This window comes from Trachurus japonicus, chromosome 9, assembly GCF_045865225.1.
Source record: "Trachurus japonicus isolate A0001 chromosome 9, Traja_1.0".
NCBI classification, from domain to species: domain Eukaryota; kingdom Metazoa; phylum Chordata; class Actinopteri; order Carangiformes; family Carangidae; genus Trachurus; species Trachurus japonicus.
Window position 1 is genome coordinate 3,134,610 of NC_140915.1, and position 20,773 is coordinate 3,155,382.

General features: G+C 46.1%; 1 protein-coding gene across 1 annotated transcript in view; it reads right to left on the minus strand.

Moving 5' to 3' along the window:
- Positions 1-533: 533 nt before the first annotated feature.
- The window catches only part of LOC146980629 (uncharacterized), a 36,681-nt gene continuing 16,441 nt past the window's right edge, over positions 534-20,773 (minus strand). The window contains 4 exon segments of the mRNA XM_085787981.1: positions 534-2,732; positions 4,364-4,565; positions 14,786-14,968; positions 15,044-16,060. Coding sequence (XP_085644107.1) covers positions 534-2,732; positions 4,364-4,565; positions 14,786-14,968; positions 15,044-16,060 — 3,601 coding nt within the window.

Genomic DNA, 20,773 nt, shown 5'->3' on the forward strand with positions numbered 1-20,773 from the left:
CATAGTTAGGTTTGCACATTCCGGTACGTCGCACACCAACGCAGCAGTTAACGGTTGCGTAATCATGACAAATTAAAAATGCTGCCATGTTATAGAACTTAATAAAAGAAAAGAAAATGTAATGCAGACTGATCAGCTCATTGTGAAACATAATTTATTGATGTGAATGTGGTGATTTCTGTACAGAGCCCCAGGCAGCGCTGCTCTGCTGTCCAATACACACATGAAGCTTCACCTTTCATTCAAACAAACTAATGTGACTGCTACAATTGTTAGATTTCATCAATGAGACCAACATTTATCTCCTATAAAGAATTTAACCAGCCGGCGGTAAACCTCTTAAAACCTGCGGGTTAGGGTTAGGTTTGGGGACGTCATCTGGTGGTTTGGGAAACACTGACATTTTTCAACATTTTTTAAAAACATTTTATTGACCAAACAACAAATTGATGAATCATTTACATATCAACAGGCTAATCAATGAGGAAAATAATCGTTAGTTGCTCGGGTGTAGGACCGGACCATCCCGTCCTCTAGCTGCTGTGGAGCTGCTGGTGTTTCTTCAGGTTGTTGGACTGGCTGAAGGCCTTCCCACACTGCCCACACACGTACGGCCTCTCTCCGGTGTGGATGCGCTGGTGGGCTGCTAACCTACTGGAGTCAGCGAACGCCTTCCCACACACTTACGGCTTCTCTCTGGTGTGGACGCGCCGATGGATCGTTAACGCTCCGGATTGAGTGAACGCCTTCCCACACTGCTCACAGCTGTACGGCTTCTCTCCGGTGTGGATGCGCCGGTGGACCGTTAAATTTGAGCGGCTAGCGTAGGCCTTTCCGCACTGTTCGCAGCTGTACGGCTTCTCTCCGGTGTGGATGCGCCGATGGGTCGTTAACTGCCCGGAGCTCTTGAACCCCTTCCCACACTGCTCGCAGCTGAACGGCTTCTCTCCAGTGTGGACACGCCGATGGGCCGTTAAATGTCCGGAGGCAACAAACCCCTTCCCACACTGCTCGCAGCTGTACGGCTTCTCTCCGGTGTGGTAGCGCTGATGGATCGTTAACTCTTTGGAGGTAGCGAACGCCTTCCCACACTGCTCACAGCTGTACGGCCTCTCTCCGGTGTGGATGCGCTGGTGGACTGCTAAATGTCCGGAGGTAACAAACCCCTTCCCACACTGCTCGCAGCTGAACGGCTTCTCTCCGGTGTGGACGCGCTGATGGATCGTTAACTCTTTGGAGGTAGCGAACGCCTTCCCACACTGCTCGCAGCTGTACGGCTTCTCTCCGGTGTGGACACGCCGATGGATCGTTAACACTCCGGATTGAGTGAACGCCTTCCCACACTGCTCGCAGCTGTAGAGCTTTTCGCCGGTGTGGATGCGCCGATGGATCATTAACGCTCCGGATTGAGTGAACGCCTTCCCACACCGCTCGCAGCTGTATGGTTTCTCTCCGGTGTGGATGCGCCGGTGGACCGTTAAATTTGAGCGGCTAGCGTAGGCCTTCCCGCACTGTTCGCAGCTGTATGGCTTCTCTCCGGTGTGGATGCGCCGGTGGGCCGTTAAATTTCCGGAGCTAGCGTAGGCCTTTCCGCACTGTTCGCAGCTGTACGGCTTCTCTCCGGTGTGGATGCGCCGATGGATCGTTAACTCTCCGGAGCTCTTGAACCCCTTCCCACACTGCTCGCAGCTGTACGGCTTCTCTCCAGTGTGGATGCGCCGATGGATCGTTAACTCTCTGGAGGTGGCGAACCCCTTCCCACACTGCTCGCAGCTGTACGGCTTCTCTCCGGTGTGGACGCGCCGATGGATCGTTAACTCTCTGGAGGTGGTGAACCCCTTCCCACACTGCTCACAGCTGTACGGCTTCTCTCCGGTGTGACCGCGCTGGTGGATTGCTAAATGTCCGGAGGTGGCGAACCCCTTCCCACACTGCTCGCAGCTGTACGGCTTCTCTCCGGTGTGGATGCGCCGATGGATCGTTAACTGTCCGGAGCTCTTGAACCCCTTCCCACACTGCTCACAGCTGTATGGTTTCTCTCCAGTGTGGATGCGCCGGTGGGTCATTAAATTTGAGGAGCTAGCGAAGGCCTTTCCGCACTGCTCGCAGCTGTACGGCTTCTCTCCGGTATGGAAGCGCTGATGGATCGTTAACTCTTTGGAGGTAGCGAACGCCTTCCCACACTGCTCACAGCTGTAGAGCTTTTCTCCGGTGTGGACGCGCCGATGGGCTGTTAACGCTCCGGATTGAGTGAACGCCTTCCCACACTGCTCACAGCTGTATGGTTTCTCTCCAGTGTGGATGCGCCGGTGGGTCATTAAATTTGAGAAGCGAGCGAAAGCCTTTCCGCACTGTTCGCAGCCGTAAGGCCTCTCTCTGGTGTGGATGCGCCGGTGGGCCCTTAAATTTGAGGAGCTAGCGAACCCCTTCCCACACTGTTCGCAGCTGTACGGCTTCTCTCTGGTGTGGATCCGCAGGTGGATTTTCAGGGCGTACGCCCTTGTGAAGGCGGCGCCACACCAGTCGCAGCTGTACGGCTTCTCTCCGGCGTGGATCCGCTGGTGAATTTTCAGTCCTGACAAGTCGGTGCACGATGTGCCGCACTGCTCGCACCTGTACGCCGTCTGTCCACATTGGCGCCGCCGGCGGTGAGCGTTCAGATGAACTGAGGTCCTGAACGCGTTCCCACACCCATTACAGCTGTGTAGTTTCACCTTGGTGTGGTCCTGTTTCTATGGCAACAGACAGGGAGAGAGAGAATTAATCAATGATGGATGATGGATGGACATTTGTTTTCCTTTTTAAATTCTTCATTCAAGGTGCACAGAAGAAAAATGAATTTGATTCCACTATGGCCAGTGATATTGGATCCGTCATCCGTCAATCAAACGACGAGGAGATGGGCATGAGGGAGGGGGGTTGGAGGATGAGAATGGCAAATGACTGGCCAGTGTTAGAGGCTACGCAATTATATTTTTCATTTTCACAGTGGACTGTTGCAGTTACATTCAGCAGTTGCTGCAAGTTTACAGTTGGAAAATGTAATTGATTAATGTGGTAATTTATGTACGTAGGCTACAGAGCACCAAGGCAGCACCTTTCTTCTGTCTAATACACAGGTGCAGCTTCACCTTTCATTCAAACAATGCAGCGGCCACAATTGTTAGACTTCATCAATGAGACCAGCATTTATCTCCCAAAAATAATTTAACCAGCCGGCGGTAACCCTCTAAAAAACCTGCGGGGAAATTTAATTAGTGATATCGTTTTCTCCTCCAGGATGACGACAGAGGTTGGCCGGCTGAGCAGCTCTGCAGACGAGCCGCTGCTCACACGGGTGAAGCCTTCTCCTAAACAGTTTGGAACTGCACATTGGGGTCTAAACAGTTACTTTCTCGCATGAAAAAATATTTTATTTAAGCAATATCACACGAGAGGTCGTGCTATACTGTATATCAGCACGGCTGTGATTCGGTCAGATAATCCCACCGTGCTGATATACAGTACAACAGCACGACCTCGAGTGTGATATTGCTTTTATACAACAGTGCTACGAGCGCATTTTAGAACAGTAATAAACTACAAGAGATTATGATTTGTTTGTTTATCCAATCATTTCTTTGGCTCCACCAACAGAAGTAGTTCCGCAACTGGAAGGGAGACAAGGCTGTTGCCAGGCAACACATAAACATTAAACTAGCTTGCTACTAGCTACAAGCTTTTCCACCGAGCTGCTTCCAGTGCTGGTTCTGGTTCTGAGCCCGTGTCTGATCAGCACCGGAGCAACAGGACCAGCGTGAAGACACAGAGACGTTATCGATACCGTATTACATCTGTTTATCTGCTATGTAATCAATATAAACACAGCTGAAGCTGAGCTACGTGGCTAACAACAGCTAACGCTAATATCAAAACACATCGCCGTCAAAACGTAGTTGCCCCCGCGGCGATTTTTTTCCAGCCGGGTTGAGTAGAGATTTATCTCCAATTAGACGGACCAGGTCAGGTCCAGGTTTTAATGTTCAGGTCCGTTTCTAACTGTAGCAGCAGCAGAGAGATGGGGCAGCTCCTGTATGGGGAGCCTGGCTCTGACTTAGCTCCTGTCCAGCTGAACAGCGGAGTGATAACGTCCGTAAAAAGTCGCAGTGCTACGTCTCTTGTCCAATCAAATTGCTCGGCTGGGACCGGTCGGAACTAACTGTTGTATAAAATGTAATAAAGTGATGTAACAGCGCTACAGCAGGAACTAAAGTAGGCAGGTTAGGTTTTAGACTTTTTAGTGAACCACAAAAAGTAGAGTTAGCAGCTAACAGCTGTTAGCTTCATCTCTTGACTCGCTCCCACTGAAAACAGAAACACAGACCTGTGGACGTGGACCGGACGGACCGGAGGGCTCCTTGTCCTGGTGGACCGCGTGCTGCTCCTCCCCCGTAGTCCCAGTCTGGTCCTGGTTCTCCTCCTTTACTATGTTGTAGTCCTGGTGCTGGTTCTCCTCCTTAATGCTGGTCGTGTTCTGATCCAGGTCGCTAATCTCCCGGTCCAGGTTCTCCTCCTTCATCCTGGTCCTGGTCAGACGGGACCTCCTCATGGTGCCTTTCCACTGGCTCAGTACGGTACAGCACGGCTCTACTCGGTTTTATCCTCTTCTCCTCCTCCAGCCCCTCCCACCTGCTACCTGCTACTTCTTTGGTAACGCCCCAGCCCTAAACGTGACGTCAGCCGACTGCCTTCCCCTGATTGGCCAGAGCGTCGTCACTGGAAGACGAGTGAGTCTGGAGCTGAGGAGAGGGCCATCTGTTTTCCTTTGTATTCTCGCGAGCATGGTGTGTTTTTTCGGTCAGGACTCAATGTCCACATTGACTGGGCAATAAGTGCCTACTACTGGTTTACAAATCACTGAATTTTTTTTTTTTTTTTTTTTTTGTGCTTTATTGTAAGCATAACTTAATTATCTAAACACATAACATAGCATTATGCATTATACAGAGAGATAGAGGTGGACAAAGCAGACAGGGGGATAATGTAAAAGGAAACAAAAATGACAATAACAATACAAATAATGACATTACAAATAAAAATTAAATAAATAAATAAATACAAATAAACATTGCCAGATTTGGAAGAATCCATTTACCTAGTAAAAAGTTCTTAAAGAGGGGCTATGTTAAATCTTTCAAAAGTACAGTTCGTTTTCATAGCTTTTTTATTTTTAATGTCTTTTATTGTAGTTGCATATTGGAGAATTTCTTGTGTGAAATGATCCAGGCTGGGTTTTGATTCTGTCCATTTTTTTTTTGTGGATATGAAATTTGGCCATAAGTACTACCAGTTGTATAAAGAATGTTGTGTCTTTGTCCAGCTTGTTGTTTTTTTTTTACAAATCACTGAATGGTTTAGGTCCAGAATACATGAATGACATGTTAGTAGAGTCTAAACCCAGTAGAGCTCTGAGATCTACTGACTCAGGTCAGATAGTGGAGCTCAGAGTTCAGACCAGACATGGTGAAGCAGCATTTAGCTGTTATGCTGCAACAACTGGAACAAACTACCAGCAGACCTGAGATCAGCCCCAACTGTCAGCACTTTTAAATCCAGGTTAAAAACATTTCTCTTTTCATGTGCTTATAGCTGAGAACTTAAAACTTTATCTATTTTATTTTTATTTTACTTTTATTTGCTCTTGCTTTTAACTATGTTTTCAGTGTTTTGTTTGTTTTTATTCTGTCTTATGCTTCTTTTTTTAAATGTTTTGTCTTTATGTAAAGCACATTGAGTTGCCTTGGTATGAAATGCGCTATATAAATAAAGATGCCTTGCCTTGCCTTGCCTTGGTTGGTTAACTTTGTCCACTTGTCCACAGGTATTGTCACTTGACTCTGCATCACTTGCATCAGTGTCATCTAACATCATGTCCACATCACATTATCCATTTTGGATGATAACACTCACGTCCAGCACACTGTATCAAGGATCTGTCCTTCTGAAATGGAAAAAATAAATGTGAAACAAATGTTTACCTATGTATAAATCCTACACATGCTTATTAGCTTGTAGATTACCTGCAGGAAAAGTTGGGGTGGTAGGGGAATTTAGTAAAATATAAAGTGTTTACACATTCACACATTTCACCAGTCACACAACACTGTCTGGCTAACCTATTACTGTGATTAGCATCCTAAAAGGTAGGTATGCATGCGCCCCCAACTTACCACCACACCCTACACTCTGAACATTCACACCTGCTCCAGAACATTACCACCTCCAAGCATCCCCCATTACTGCTTTGACTATGAATGGATTAGAAAATGAGCATGAACTGCTCAGCTTTCTGTGATGAGAGGAAACATCTCACAGAATTGAAGATAGGCCTAGGTAGAAATGAAGTAGTAAATTAAAATGATAAGCCATGGCAATATATTTAATTCCCATATAAATAACAAATACAATATCATAAAACTAGAAAATTTCCTCTCGGGAAATTTTGAATGGGCCACGGGAGCAACTGCGGGTTGTGCCATCTCTGTCAACATGGGAATCAAACCCACGATATAAGGTCAAGACAGAGCTGATCAGACAGACACATTATCATCTTTCTATAAGCACTGATATGGAGGAGCTGTAACCACATTAGGTTAACTGTGTGTGTGTGTGTGTGACTGTAATCACATGAAGCTGGCTCTAGAGTCTGTGTGTGTGTGTGACTGACTTGACACATAGTTAGTTAGTAGCTGCATCCTGTGTCAGTCTGATTTAGCTGTGTCTCTGTTTATAAACATTTAAACGAGCGCCAGGTGGATTGTTTATGAAGTTAACGAGCTCTGGCCTGAGGATCAAAGAGGTTACCACGGCGATAGGGGCCCCCGCCGGCTGAGACAGACAGAAACGTGGAGAAAAAGAGCCATTTTCTGCCTCTGCACCGGTCTCACATTTAGGCTTAGGGTGAGAAAACGGTAACTCCTATCAGAACAAAACACAGATCAACGTTGCTCTAAGGACTTACTGAAAATTTTGATACGATTTGGTGTTTCTACAGTAAATATTTTGGCGACGCTGGCAGTTTTAAAACATCAGGCCGTTCTGCTTCTCTCAGAAAATATTTGTATTGGACTCAATGAGGAGCAGAGACAGACGTGGCCGCACTTAGAGGCTCAGAGTTTAAATTCTGTAAGTCACTCTGATATTTTGAGCAGATTAAGAGATCGAGGATGAGCTCGTCTACAAACGTGGCGGAAATTATGTGTGTAGAGTGTAAATTGTGGCCGTTTGGAGTTTGGAAAGAGAAAAAATCTGGAGTTTTTCTGGCATCTCTCCCACTCTAACCGATGACGTCACCCACTCTGACACGAACATTCCGTGCAATACACACCCATTATAATCTCATAATTTCTCCAAAAATGATCATGGTCATTGATCATGGATTGATCAAAAACGATATGACCTATCAAAACGTGGAGTAATACGCCAATACACAAGACTTGTGTCTACTGTTTAAAGTTTAAATGGAGTCTCTAGGTGAAAGTATGCCTGAGCAGTAGACGTTTGTTAAACTCCAATGATTGGTCTTTTTCGCTCTTTTTTTCCCGCCCGTCCCATTGATTTTAATGCAAAAATTTGTGCAGTTTTTCGCGAGGGAGAAGGGGAGAGGAGAGGAGAGGAGAGGAGAGGAGAGGAGAGGAGAGGAAGAGGAAGAGGAGAGGAGAGGAGAGGAAGAGGAGAGGAGGGGAGAGGAGAGGAGAGGAGGGGAGGAGAGGAGAGGAGAGGGAGGAGGAGAGGAGGGGGGAGAGGAGAGGAAGAGAGGAGAGGAGAGGAGAGGAGGGAGAGAGGAGAGGATGGGGAGGAGGAGAGGAAGAGAGGAGGGGAGAGGAGAGGAGGGAGGAGAGAGGAGGGGAGGATGGGAGGGAGGGGAGAGAGGGAGAGGAGGGAGAGGAGAGGGCTCTGTGCAGGGCCGTCCCCTGACCAAAATGGGGCCCTAAGCGAAAAAATTTTGTCGGGCCCTCCTATAATCAATTACTAATGCAAACTACAACCACTAATACTGGCAGTTTAGCAGTTATATACTTATACTAATATTAATTTAAAAAAACAATTGCTATCGCTATCTATTATTACTATTATTGTCATTATTATCATCATTATTATTATTATTATTATTATTATATAGGCTACAACTACAATCCTAATAAAACATACTAATTCAGCACCAAAGAGACTGATATTTCAAAATGTAGCTACATTCAAATTCAGTTCCTTCTGTCAACCAAAGTATCAAATACACTCATTTCTATCAATATGTATCTCTAATATCTCCTCCAAAGCTGCCTGTCATAGATTAAATTCACCAACAGATCCTTGTGTGGAGATAAAATAGATTATAAAGTTTAGCCGAAAATATGACCAACAACTGATAAATTTACCACTGCCTTTCAACAGAGGTGAATGCATATAGACAAAGGTGTTAACAAGACATTAATAAATGGTAAGGGCCGCTGGAAAATAACTTTTCATCTCCAGACCACAGTCCACATGGAGGCTAGCAGCATCTCTCCTCCTACCTGCAGCAGCAGCTGTGCTGAGCATGGAGGTTTAGTGCTTGCTTATGCCACAAAGTTTTACATTTTTACTAGTGCTGGCTTTAACACCATTAGCAGCGTTAACGGACATTAACCCAGCCCAGCACTAACTTCAACAAATGCCCACCTTCGAGAGAAGCACGAGTTTCCTCTTGTTTTGGTTTTTTCCCCTCTTGCTTGCGCCTGACTCGTTCTTTTCGAAGCTATGATCACGTCTTCACCTGCAGCTGCTTGACAAGTGCCTGCAGCATCTGACCAGTGATTGGTCAGATCGACGCGTGACGGCGCGTGCGGTGTCAGATTACAAAAAAAAGGGTCTCTTCTCCCTCTTCTCCTGCCTCGCGCTGACAGCTGATCTAGTAGCGCGCACGACGGCTGTGCATATGCGCATCCTTTGTGCAAAACGGGGCCCCTATTGGATCGCGGGGCCCTACGCACTGTGCGTGATCTGCGTGTAGGCAGGGGCGGCCCTGGCTCTGTGTGACCAGATGTGTCCCCAGCAGTCTAAGCCTATTGATAGCTTTCAGTGACGTCACTTCCCAGGGACCTGGCGGTCAAAAGCAACATTCCAAAATGGCAGCGCAACGGACTTTCTATGGACAAACAACCGAGTAATGACTTAAATCATCTGCCAGCAGCCGAGAAAGAAAGATATAAAAACAACTTTGAAGTTTTGGGCACTTGTGACCCATATTCAACACCAGCTGCTGTATACGAGCTGTTTAAGATGACCAGTTCCCTGCCGAAGCTCGAGTTGGGCGATGTTTACGTTTACCTGGTGGAGAATCCATCATCCTCCACCGCTTGCAACCAATACCTCCGGTGTTATGGCTCAACTGGTTTCTGATTAAAAGCCCCATTTTGTAGTTTTTTGATCTTAAAATAATGTTTCTGAACTCATTGAAGTGGTAGAAATGTACCTATAACTTTCCTGTGTGGGAACACCGTCCTGGTACCGCAGCTCCGCTGAGCTCCACAGTCTGAGCTCCAGCCCACTGAGCCCAGGCTCCCTGCTCCTCTCACCCACAAACCAGAGCCCTTAGCTGGGCTGCACGGTGACCAGCTTCCCCCCCCTTTACCCCCCGGAGCTTTGCTACGCACCGCTACCGACGGCAACGATGACGGCGGTCCGATAGCAGCAGGACCGGCGGCGGCAGCGACACGGTAACGGGGGTCGGGACCGACCGTGGCGTGGCGAGGACGATGACCGGTATTGTTTAGCGTATTTTCAGAGTTTTTTCCATTAGTTCGTAACTTTAACATGACAGGCTTTGTCATAGTGTGCAGTGCAGTGTTGTGCAGAGTGAGAGTAGTGTGGCGCTGACTGTCCGTATGGAGGAATAAGCTCACTCACAGACGCATATTGGCTGCAGTAACATGTGAACTGTGGCTTGATTTGTGAATTTGTGACAAATCTGCGGACGGAAAGTGCAGCACAGCTGTTGTTCGGTACGGTAACCAGTTAAATCAGACAACAGTTGGGCCATAACACCGGTATTTTTGAAGCAGCGGGGAGCAGTGTGTGTTTTTCTGCCTTGTCCTAAGCCGCGGACAGCGGGGAAGTGGATTGTTTTGACCGCCAGGGGGGCGTTCCATACGGGCCGTGACGTCACATGAAAGCTATCAATAGCAGTGTAGCTATAAAATGGTTCAGAGCTACCTGAACCAGCCCTAACTAAAAGCCCTGTCATAAAGGAAGGTCTTAAGTCTAGACTTAAATGTAGTTAGAGTGTCTGCCTCTTTGACCCATGGAGAGAGCTGGTTCCACAGTATAGAAGACCGGTAACTGAATGCTCTACCTCCCAGTCGGTTTTTAGAGATACTGGGAGTCACTAACAGACCTGCGTTCTGGGAGCGGAGTGCTCTGGTAGGACAGTAAGGAATGATTAGTTCTTTCAGATAGGATGGAGCTTTATCATTAAGAGCCTTATAAGTCAGCAGAAAGATTTTGAAGTCTTTTCTAAATCCTACAGGAAGCCAGTGGAGAGAAGCTAAAATGGGCTAAGATGTGTTCTCTCTAGTCCAACGCAGAAGGTTTGGTTGAAATCGGGCCGGTGGTTTTGGAGAAAATGACCAAAAACCACACAGGCCACTTTGAAAAAGGAGGCCACTCCGCGGGTTACTTTTTTTTTTTTTGACCAAAAATTAAAATTTCTCCAAACTCGGATATATCATCAGCTGCCCGAGGGGAGTCCAACGCAGAAGGTTTGGTTGAAATCGGGCCGGTGGTTTTGGAGAAAATGACCAAAAACCACACAGGCCATTTTGAAAAAGGAGGCCACTCCGCGGTTACTTTTTTTTTTTGACCAAACTTTTTTTTTTTTTGACCAAAAATTAAAATTTCTCCAAACTCGGATATATCATCTGGGGGTCCGAGGGAAGTCCAACGCAGAATGTTTGGTTGAAATCAGGCCGGTGGTTTTGGAGAAAATGACCAAAAACCACACAGGCCATTTTGAAAAAGGAGGCCACTCCGCGGGTTACTTTTTTTTTTTTGACCAAAAATTAAAATTTCTCCAAACTTGGATATATCATCTGGGGGTCCGAGGGGAGTCCAACGCAGAAGGTTTGGTTGAAATCAGGCCGGTGGTTTTGGAGAAAATGACCAAAAACCACACAGGCCATTTTGAAAAAGGAGGCCACTCCGCGGGTTACTTTTTTTTTTTGACCAAAAATTTAAATTTCTCCAAACTCGGATATATCATCTGGGGGTCCGAGGGGAGTCCAACGCAGAAGGTTTGGTTGAAATCGGGCTGGTGGTTTTGGAGAAAATGACCAAAAACCACACAGGCCATTTTGAAAAAGGAGGCCACTCCGCGGGTTACTTTTTTTTTTTTTGACCAAAAATTAAAATTTCTCCAAACTCGGATATATCATCAGGGGGTCCGAGGGGAGTCCAACGCAGAAGGTTTGGTTGAAATCGGGCCGGTGGTTTTGGAGAAAATGACCAAAAACCACACAGGCCATTTTGAAAAAGGAGGCCACTCCGCGGGTTACTTTTTTTTTTTGACCAAAAATTAAAATTTCTCCAAACTCGGATATATCATCTGGGGGTCCGAGGGGAGTCCAACGCAGAAGGTTTGGTTGAAATCAGGCCGGTGGTTTTGGAGAAAATGACCAAAAACCACACAGGCCATTTTGAAAAAGGAGGCCACTCCGCGGGTTACTTTTTTTTTTTGACCAAAAATTTAAATTTCTCCAAACTCGGATATATCATCTGGGGGTCCGAGGGAGTCCAACGCAGAAGGTTTGGTTGAAATCGGGCTGGTGGTTTTGGAGAAAATGACCAAGAACCACACAGGCCATTTTGAAAAAGGAGGCCACTCCGCGGGTTACTTTTTTTTTTTTGACCAAACATTTTTTTTTTTGACCAAAAATTAAAATTTCTCCAAACTTGGATATATCATCTGGGGGTCCGAGGGGAGTCCAACGCAGAAGGTTTGGTTGAAATCGGGCCGGTGGTTTTGGATAAAATGACCAAAAACCACACAGGCCATTTTGAAAAAGGAGGCCACTCCGCGAGTTACTTTTTTTTTTTGACCAAACATTTTTTTTTTTTGACCAAAAATTAAAATTTCTCCAACCTCGGATATATCATCTGGGGGTCCGAGGGGAGTCCAACGCAGAAGGTTTGGTTGAAATCGGGCCGGTGGTTTTGGATAAAATGACCAAAAACCACACAGGCCATTTTGAAAAAGGAGGCCACTCCGCGAGTTACTTTTTTTTTTTTGACCAAACATTTTTTTTTTTGACCAAAAATTAAAATTTCTCCAACCTCGGATATATCATCTGGGGGTCCGAGGGGAGTCCAACGCAGAAGGTTTGGTTGAAATCGGGCCGGTGGTTTTGGATAAAATGACCAAAACCACACAGGCCATTTTGAAAAAGGAGGCCACTCCGCGAGTTACTTTTTTTTTTTTGACCAAACATTTTTTTTTTTTGACCAAAAATTAAAATTTCTCCAACCTCGGATATATCATCTGGGGTCCGAGGGGAGTCCAACGCAGAAGGTTTGGTTGAAATCGGGCAGGTGGTTTTGGAGAAAATGACCAAAAACCACACAGGCCATTTTGAAAAAAATAGGCCACTCCGTGGGTTACTTTTTTTTTTTTTTACCAAACTTTTTTTTTTTCTGACCAAAAATTAAAATTTCTCCAAACTCGGATATATCATCTGGGGGTCCGAGGGGAGTCCAACCGGAGGATTTGGTTGAAATCGGACCGGTGGTTTTGGAGAAAATGACCAAAAACCACACAGGCCATTTTGAAAAAGGAGGCCACTCCGCGGGTTACTTTTTTTTTTTGACCAAAAATTAAAATTTCTCCAAACTCGGATATATCATCTGGGGGTCCGAGGGGAGTCCAACCGGAGGATTTGGTTGAGATCGGGCCGGTGGTTTTGGAGAAAATGACCAAAAACCACACAGGCCATTTTGAAAAAGGAGGCCACTCCGCGGGTTCCTTTTTTTTTTTTTGACCAAAAATTAAAATTTCTCCAAACTCGGATATATCATCAGGGGGTCCGAGGGGAGTCCAACGCAGAAGGTATGGTTGAAATCGGGCCGGTGGTTTTGGAGAAAATGACCAAAAACCACACAGGCCATTTTGAAAAAAAGGGCCACTCCGCGGGTTAAAGTTTTTTCTTAATGTAGTGTTATTTCATAGCTGTAGGGATCAGTGCCCGGTGCGATGGCCCGTGGCCCTAATAAACCAAAGGAAAAAAATAAACTATCACTAGAAGATTATCCTCCACAACAGCAATGCGTATGCAGTCCAGTGTTCCAGGGATGGAGAAAATGTAGCCTGCGGAAATTAAGTGTAAGGGGAATTGTGTGAAAGGGCTGAGTGTGAGGGTGTTTCAGATGCTGAGCCTACCACACCAGAGAGTGTAGCAGGACCTGTCCAGTGACCACGGGGTATCTGGGGTTCACTTCACTCTGGTTCCAGGGTGCCATTGCGAAGGGCCGCCATGCCGAACGTTTACTTTAATATGTCGGAATGCCGGCCCTTAATTATTTATGGAAAAGGGGTGCCTTTCTGAACCTGAAAAAAGTCTGCCATTTAAAGGTTTAACACACTGGGTGTACACATTGCAGTGAATGCTTTCGTAGCACAGTGGTGAGAGCATCCGCCTCTAGCGCGGGAGATCAGTGTTTGACACCCGGAGGAGCTGCATATTAGCAGAGACTTTCTTGGCCGCTACACCTGATCTTTTTACTAAACTAAACCAACTCCTGTCTACATTGCCTAAACCCAACCAAAGCACAGAGCAAGGACATGTATTTTTCAGCAGGAGCACCGCGGCTGCATCAGACTCGCACCTGGGTGAAACTTTGGGGGGGGGGGGGGGGCTGTCCCCGCGGCGCGATCGTGTCAAGCCGGGCAGGAAGTCAAACCACGAGAGAATCCGGTCAATTTTCAAAATAAAACACATTAGGAAGGAAGGAAGGAAGGAATTTTTGGAATGGGGGTCGCCCCCCCCCTACACTCTACATCAAGTGGGTGGCTCGCCATTGTGTCACTTCACAGGAAGGTCCAAACAAAAAATAAAAAACCAAAAGAACAGAAAAACAAAAACACCTGACCTGTCAACAGACAGGGTCAGAGAAATGTCATCAGTGCTACGTCACTGCATAGTTTACGTTTGGGAACGTAAGCGACTGCATAGTTAGGTTTGCACATTCCGGTACGTCGCACAGCAAACGCAGCAGTTAACGGTTGCGTAATCATGACAAATTAAAAATGCTGCCATGTTATAGAACTTAATAAAAGAAAAGAAAATGTAATGCAGACTGATCAGCTCATTGTGAAACATAATTTATTGATGTGAATGTGGTGATTTCTGTACAGAGCCCCAGGCAGCGCTGCTCTGCTGTCCAATACACACATGAAGCTTCACTTTTCATTCAAACAAACTAATGTGACTGCTACAATTGTTAGATTTCATCAATGAGACCAACATTTATCTCCTATAAAGAATTTAACCAGCCGGCGGTAAACCTCTTAAAACCTGCGGGTTAGGTTAGGGTTAGGTTTGGGGACGTCATCTGGTGGTTTGGGAAACACTGACATTTTTCAACATTTTTTAAAAACATTTTATTGACCAAACAACAAATCAATTAATCATTTACATATCAACAGGCTAATCGAGGATGAAAATAATCGTTAGTTGCTCAGGTGTAGGACCGTCCCGTCCCCTAGCTGCTGTGGAGCTGCTGGTGTTTCTCCAGGTTGTTGGACTGGCTGAAGGCCTTTCCACACTGCCCACACACATATGGTTTTTCTCTGGTGTGGACACGTTGGTGGGCCGTTAATTTTCCTAAGGTAGTGAACGCCTTCCCACACTGCCCACACACGTACGGCCTCTCTCCGGTGTGGATGCGCTGGTGGGCTGCTAACCTACTGGAGTCAGCGAACGCCTTCCCACACACTTACGGCTTCTCTCTGGTGTGGACGCGCCGATGGATTGTTAACGCTCCGGATTGAGTGAACCCCTTCCCACACTGCTCACAGCTGTACGGCTTCTCTCCGGTGTGGATGCGCCGGTGGACCGTTAAATTTGAGCGGCTAGCGTAGGCCTTTCCGCACTGTTCGCAGCTGTACGGCTTCTCTCCAGTGTGGATGCGCCGATGGATCGTTAACTGCCCGGAGCTCTTGAACCCCTTCCCACACTGCTCGCAGCTGAACGGCTTCTCTCCAGTGTGGACACGCCGATGGGCCGTTAAATGTCCGGAGACAACAAAGCCCTTCCCACACTGCTCGCAGCTGTACGGCTTCTCTCCGGTGTGGTAGCGCTGATGGATCGTTAACTCTTTGGAGGTAGCGAACGCCTTCCCACACTGCTCACAGCTGTACGGCCTCTCTCTGGTGTGGATGCGCTGGTGGACTGCTAAATGTCCGGAGGTAACAAACCCCTTCCCACACTGCTCGCAGCTGAACGGCTTCTCTCCGGTGTGGACGCGCTGATGGATCGTTAACTCTTTGGAGGTAGCGAACGCCTTCCCACACTGCTCGCAGCTGTACGGCTTCTCTCCGGTGTGGACACGCCGATGGATCGTTAACACTCCGGATTGAGTGAACGCCTTCCCACACTGCTCGCAGCTGTAGAGCTTTTCGCCGGTGTGGATGCGCCGATGGATCGTTAACGCTCCGGGTTGAGTGAACCCCTTCCCACACTGCTCACAGCTGTATGGTTTCTCTCCAGTGTGGATGCGCCGGTGGGTCATTAAATTTGAGGAGCTAGCGAACCCCTTCCCACACTGCTCGCAGCTGTATGGCTTCTCTCCGGTGTGGATGCGCCGATGGATCATTAACTGTCTGGAGGTAGCGAACCCCTTCCCACACTGTTCGCAGCTGTACGGCTTCTCTCCGGTGTGGATCCGCTGGTGAATTTTCAGGGTGTTCGCCCTTGTGAAGGCGGCGCCACACTGCTCACAGCTGTATGGCTTCTCTCCGGTGTGGATCCGCTGGTGGATTTTCAGGGTGTTCGCCCTTGTGAAGGCGGCGCCACACTGCTCACAGCTGTACGGCTTCTCTCCGGTGTGGATCCGCTGGTGAATTTTCAGTCCTGACAAGTCGGTGCACGATGTGCCGCACTGCTCGCACCTGTACGCCGTCTGTCCACATTGGCGCTGCCGGCGGTGAGCGTTCAGATGAACTGAGGTCCTGAACGCGTTCCCACACCCATTACAGCTGTGTGGTTTCACCTTGGTGTGGTCCTGTTTCTATGGCAACAGACAGGGAGAGAGAGAATGAATCAATGATGGATGATGGATGGACAATTGTTTTCCTTCATTCAAGGTGCACAGAAAAGAAAAATGAATTTGATTCCACTATGGCCAGTGATATTGGATCCGTCATCCATCAATCAAACGTCTGAGACACACAGACACACACACACCGAGCTTGGTCTCACCCCAAACACTGAATATCCCGCCCGCTTGATAATGATGAGATGGGCATGAGGGAGGGGGATGGAGGATGAGAATGGCGAATGATTGGCCAGTGTTAGAGGCTACGCAATTATATTTTTCATTTTCACAGTGGACTGTTGCAGTTACATTCAGCAGTTGCTGCAAGTTTACAGTTGGAAAATGTAATTAAATGTAATTGATTGATTAATGTGGTAATTTATGTACGTAGGCTACAGACCACCAAGGCAGCCCCTTTCTTCTGTCTAATACAGCTTCACATTTCGTTCAAACAATGCGGCGGCCACAATTGTTAGACTTCATCAATGAGACCAGCATTTATCTCCCAAAAAGCCGGCCGGCGGTAACCCTCTAAAAAACCTGCGGGGAAATTTAATTAGCCGCAGATAATCCCACCGTGCTGATATACGGTACAACAGCACGACCTCCAGTGTGATATTGCTTTTATACAACAGTGCTACGAGCGCATTTTAGAACAGTAACAAACTACAAGAGATTATGATTTGTTTGTTTATTCATTTATTTGGCTCCGCCAACAGAAATAGTTCTGCAACTGGAAGGGAGACGAGGCTGTTGCCAGGCAACACATAAACATTACATACAACTAGCTAGCTACTAGCTACAAGCTTTTCCACCGAGCTGCTTCCAGTGCTGGTTCTGGTTCTGAGCCCGTGTCTGATTAGCACCGCAGCAACAGGACCAGCGTGAAGACACAGAGACGTTATCGATACCGTATTACATCTGTTTATCTGCTATGTAATCGATATAAACACAGTTGAAGCTAAGTAGCTGAGCTACGTGGCTAACAACAGCTAACGCTAATATCAAAACACATCGCCGTCAAAACGTAGTTGCCCCCGCGGCGATTTTTTTCCAGCCGGGTTTAGTAGAGATTTATCTCCAATTAGACGGACCAGGTCAGGTCCAGGTTTTAATGTTCAGGTCCGTTTCTAACTGTAGCAGCAGCAGAGAGATGGGGCAGCTCCTGTATGGGGAGCCTGGCTCTGACTTAGCTCCTGTCCAGCTGAACAGCGGAGTGATAACGTCCGTAAAAAGTCGCAGTGCTACGTCTCTTGTCCAATCAAATTGCTCGGCTGGGACCGGTCGGAACTAACTGTTGTATAAAATGTAATAAAGTGATGTAACAGCAGGAACTAAAGTAGGCAGGTTAGGTTTTAGACATTTTAGTGAACCACAAAAAGTAGAGTTAGCAGCTAACAGCTGTTAGCTTCATCTCTTGACTCGCTCCCACTGAAAACAGAAACACAGACCTGTGGACGTGGACCGGACGGACCGGAGGGCTCCTTGTCCTGGTGGACCGCGTGCTGCTCCTCCCCCGTAGTCCCAGTCTGGTCCTGGTTCTCCTCCTTTACTATGTTGTAGTCCTGGTGCTGGTTCTCCTCCTTAATTCCGGTCGTGTTCTGATCCAGGTCGCTAATTTCCCGGTCCAGGTTCTCCTCCTTCATCCTGGTCCTGGTCAGACGGGACCTCCTCATGGTGCCTTTCCACTGGCTCAGTACGGTACAGCACGGCTCTACTCGGTTTTATCCTCTTCTCCTCCTCCAGCCCCTCCCACCTGCTACCTGCTACTTCTTTGGTAACGCCCCAGCCCTAAACGTGACGTCAGCCGACTGCCTTCCCCTGATTGGCCAGAGCGTCGTCACTGGAAGACGAGTGAGTCTGGAGCTGAGGAGAGGGCCATCTGTTTTCCTTTGTATTCTCGCGAGCATGGTGTGTTTTTTCGGTCAGGACTCAATGTCCACATTGACTGGGCAATAAGTGCCTGCTACTGGTCTACAAATCACTGAATTTTTTTTTTTTTTTGTGCTTTATTGTAAGCATAACATAATTATCTAAACACATAACATAGCATTATGCATTATACAGCGAGATAGAGGTGGACAAAGCAGACAGGGGGATAATGTAAAAGGAAACAAAAATGACAAAACAATACAAATAATGACATTACAAATAAAAATTAAATAAATAAATAAATACAAATAAACATTTTCAGATTTGGAAGAATCCATTTACCTAGTAAAAAGTTCTTAAAGAGGGGCTATGTTAAATCTTTCAAAAATACAGTTCGTTTTCATAGCTTTTTTATTTTTAATGTCTTTTATTGTAGTTGCATATTGGAGAATTTCTTGTGTGAAATGATCCAGGCTGGGTTTTGATTCTGTCCATTCTTTTTTGTGGATATGAAATTTGGCCATAAGTACTACCAGTTGTATAAAGAATGTTGTGTCTTTGTCCAGCTTGTTGTTTTTTACAAATCACTGAATGGTTTAGGTCCAGAATACATGAATGACATGTTAGTAGAGTCTAAACCCAGTCGAGCTCTGAGATCTACTGACTCAGGTCAGATAGTGGAGCTCAGAGTTCAGACCAGACATGGTGAAGCAGCATTTAGCTGTTATGCTGCAACAACTGGAACAAACTACCAGCAGACCTGAGATCAGCCCCAACTGTCAGCACTTTTAAATCCAGGTTAAAAACATTTCTCTTTTCATGTGCTTATAGCTGAGAACTTAAAACTTTATCTATTTTATTTTTATTTTACTTTTATTTGCTCTTGCTTTTAACTCTGTTTTCAGTGTTTTGTTTGTTTTTATTCTGTCTTATGCTTCTTTTTTTTAATGTTTTGTCTTTATGTAAAGCACATTGAGTTGCCTTGGTATGAAATGCGCTATATAAATAAAGATGCCTTGCCTTGCCTTGCCTTGGTTGGTTAACTTGTCCACTTGTCCACAGGTATTGTCACTTGACTCTGCATCACTTGCATCAGTGTCATCTAACATCATGTCCACATCACATTATCCATTTTGGATGATAACACTCACGTCCAGCACACTGTATCAAGGATCTGTCCTTCTGAAATGGAAAAAATAAATGTGAAACAAATGTTTACCTATGTATAAATCCTACACATGCTTATTAGCTTGTAGATTACCTGCAGGAAAAGTTGGGGTGGTAGGGGAATTTAGTAAAATATAAAGTGTTTACACATTCATACATTTCACCAGTCACACAACACTGTCTGGCTAACCTATTACTGTGATTAGCATCCTAAAAGGTAGGTATGCATGCGCCCCCAACTTACCACCACACCCTACACTCTGAACATTCACACCTGCTCCAGAACATTACCCCCTCCAAGCATCCCCCATTACTGCTTTGACTATGAATGGATTAGAAAATGAGCATGAACTGCTCAGCTTTCTGTGATGAGAGGAAACATCTCACAGAATTGAAGATAGGCCTAGGTAGAAATGAAGTAGTAAATTAAAATGATAAGCCATGGCAATATATTTAATTCCCATATAAATAACAAATACAATATCATAAAACTAGAAAATTGTTGTGCCATCTCTGTCAACATGGGAATCAAACCCACGATCTTAAGGTCAAGACAGAGCTGATCAGACAGACACATGATCATCTTTCTATAAGCACTGATATGGAGGAGCTGTAACCACATTAGGTTAACTGTGTGTGTGTGTGTGTGTGACTGTAATCACATGAAGCTGGCTCTAGAGTCTGTGTGTGTGTGTGTGTGTGTGTGTGTGACTGACTTGACACATAGTTAGTTAGTAGCTGCATCCTGTGTCAGTCTGATTTAGCTGTGTCTCTGTTTATAAACATTTAAACGAGCGCCAGGTGGATTGTTTATGAAGTTAACGAGCTCTGGCCTGAGGATCAAAGAGGTTACCACGGCGATAGGGGCCCCCGCAGGCTGAGACAGACAGAAACGTGGAGAAAAAGAGCCATTTTCTGCCTCTGCACCGGTCTCACATTTAGGCTTAGGGTGAGAAAACGGTAACTCCTATCAGAACAAAACACAGATCAACGTTGCTCTAAGGACTTACTGAAAATTTTGATACTATTTGGTGTTTCTACAGTAAATATTTTGGCGACGCTGGCAGTTTTAAAACATCAGGCCGTTCTGCTTCTCTCAGAAAATATTTGTATTGGACTCAATGAGGAGCAGAGACAGACGTGGCCGCACTTAGAGGCTCAGAGTTTAAATTCTGTAAGTCACTCTGATATTTTGAGCAGATTAAGAGATCGAGGATGAGCTCGTCTACAAACGTGGCGGAAATTATGTGTGTAGAGTGTAAATTGTGGCCGTTTGGAGTTTGGAAAGAGAAAAAATCTGGAGTTTTTCTGGCATCTCTCCCACTCTAACCGATGATGTCACGCACTCTGACACGAACATTCCGTGCAATACACACCCATTATAATCTCATAATTTCTCCAAAAATGATCATGG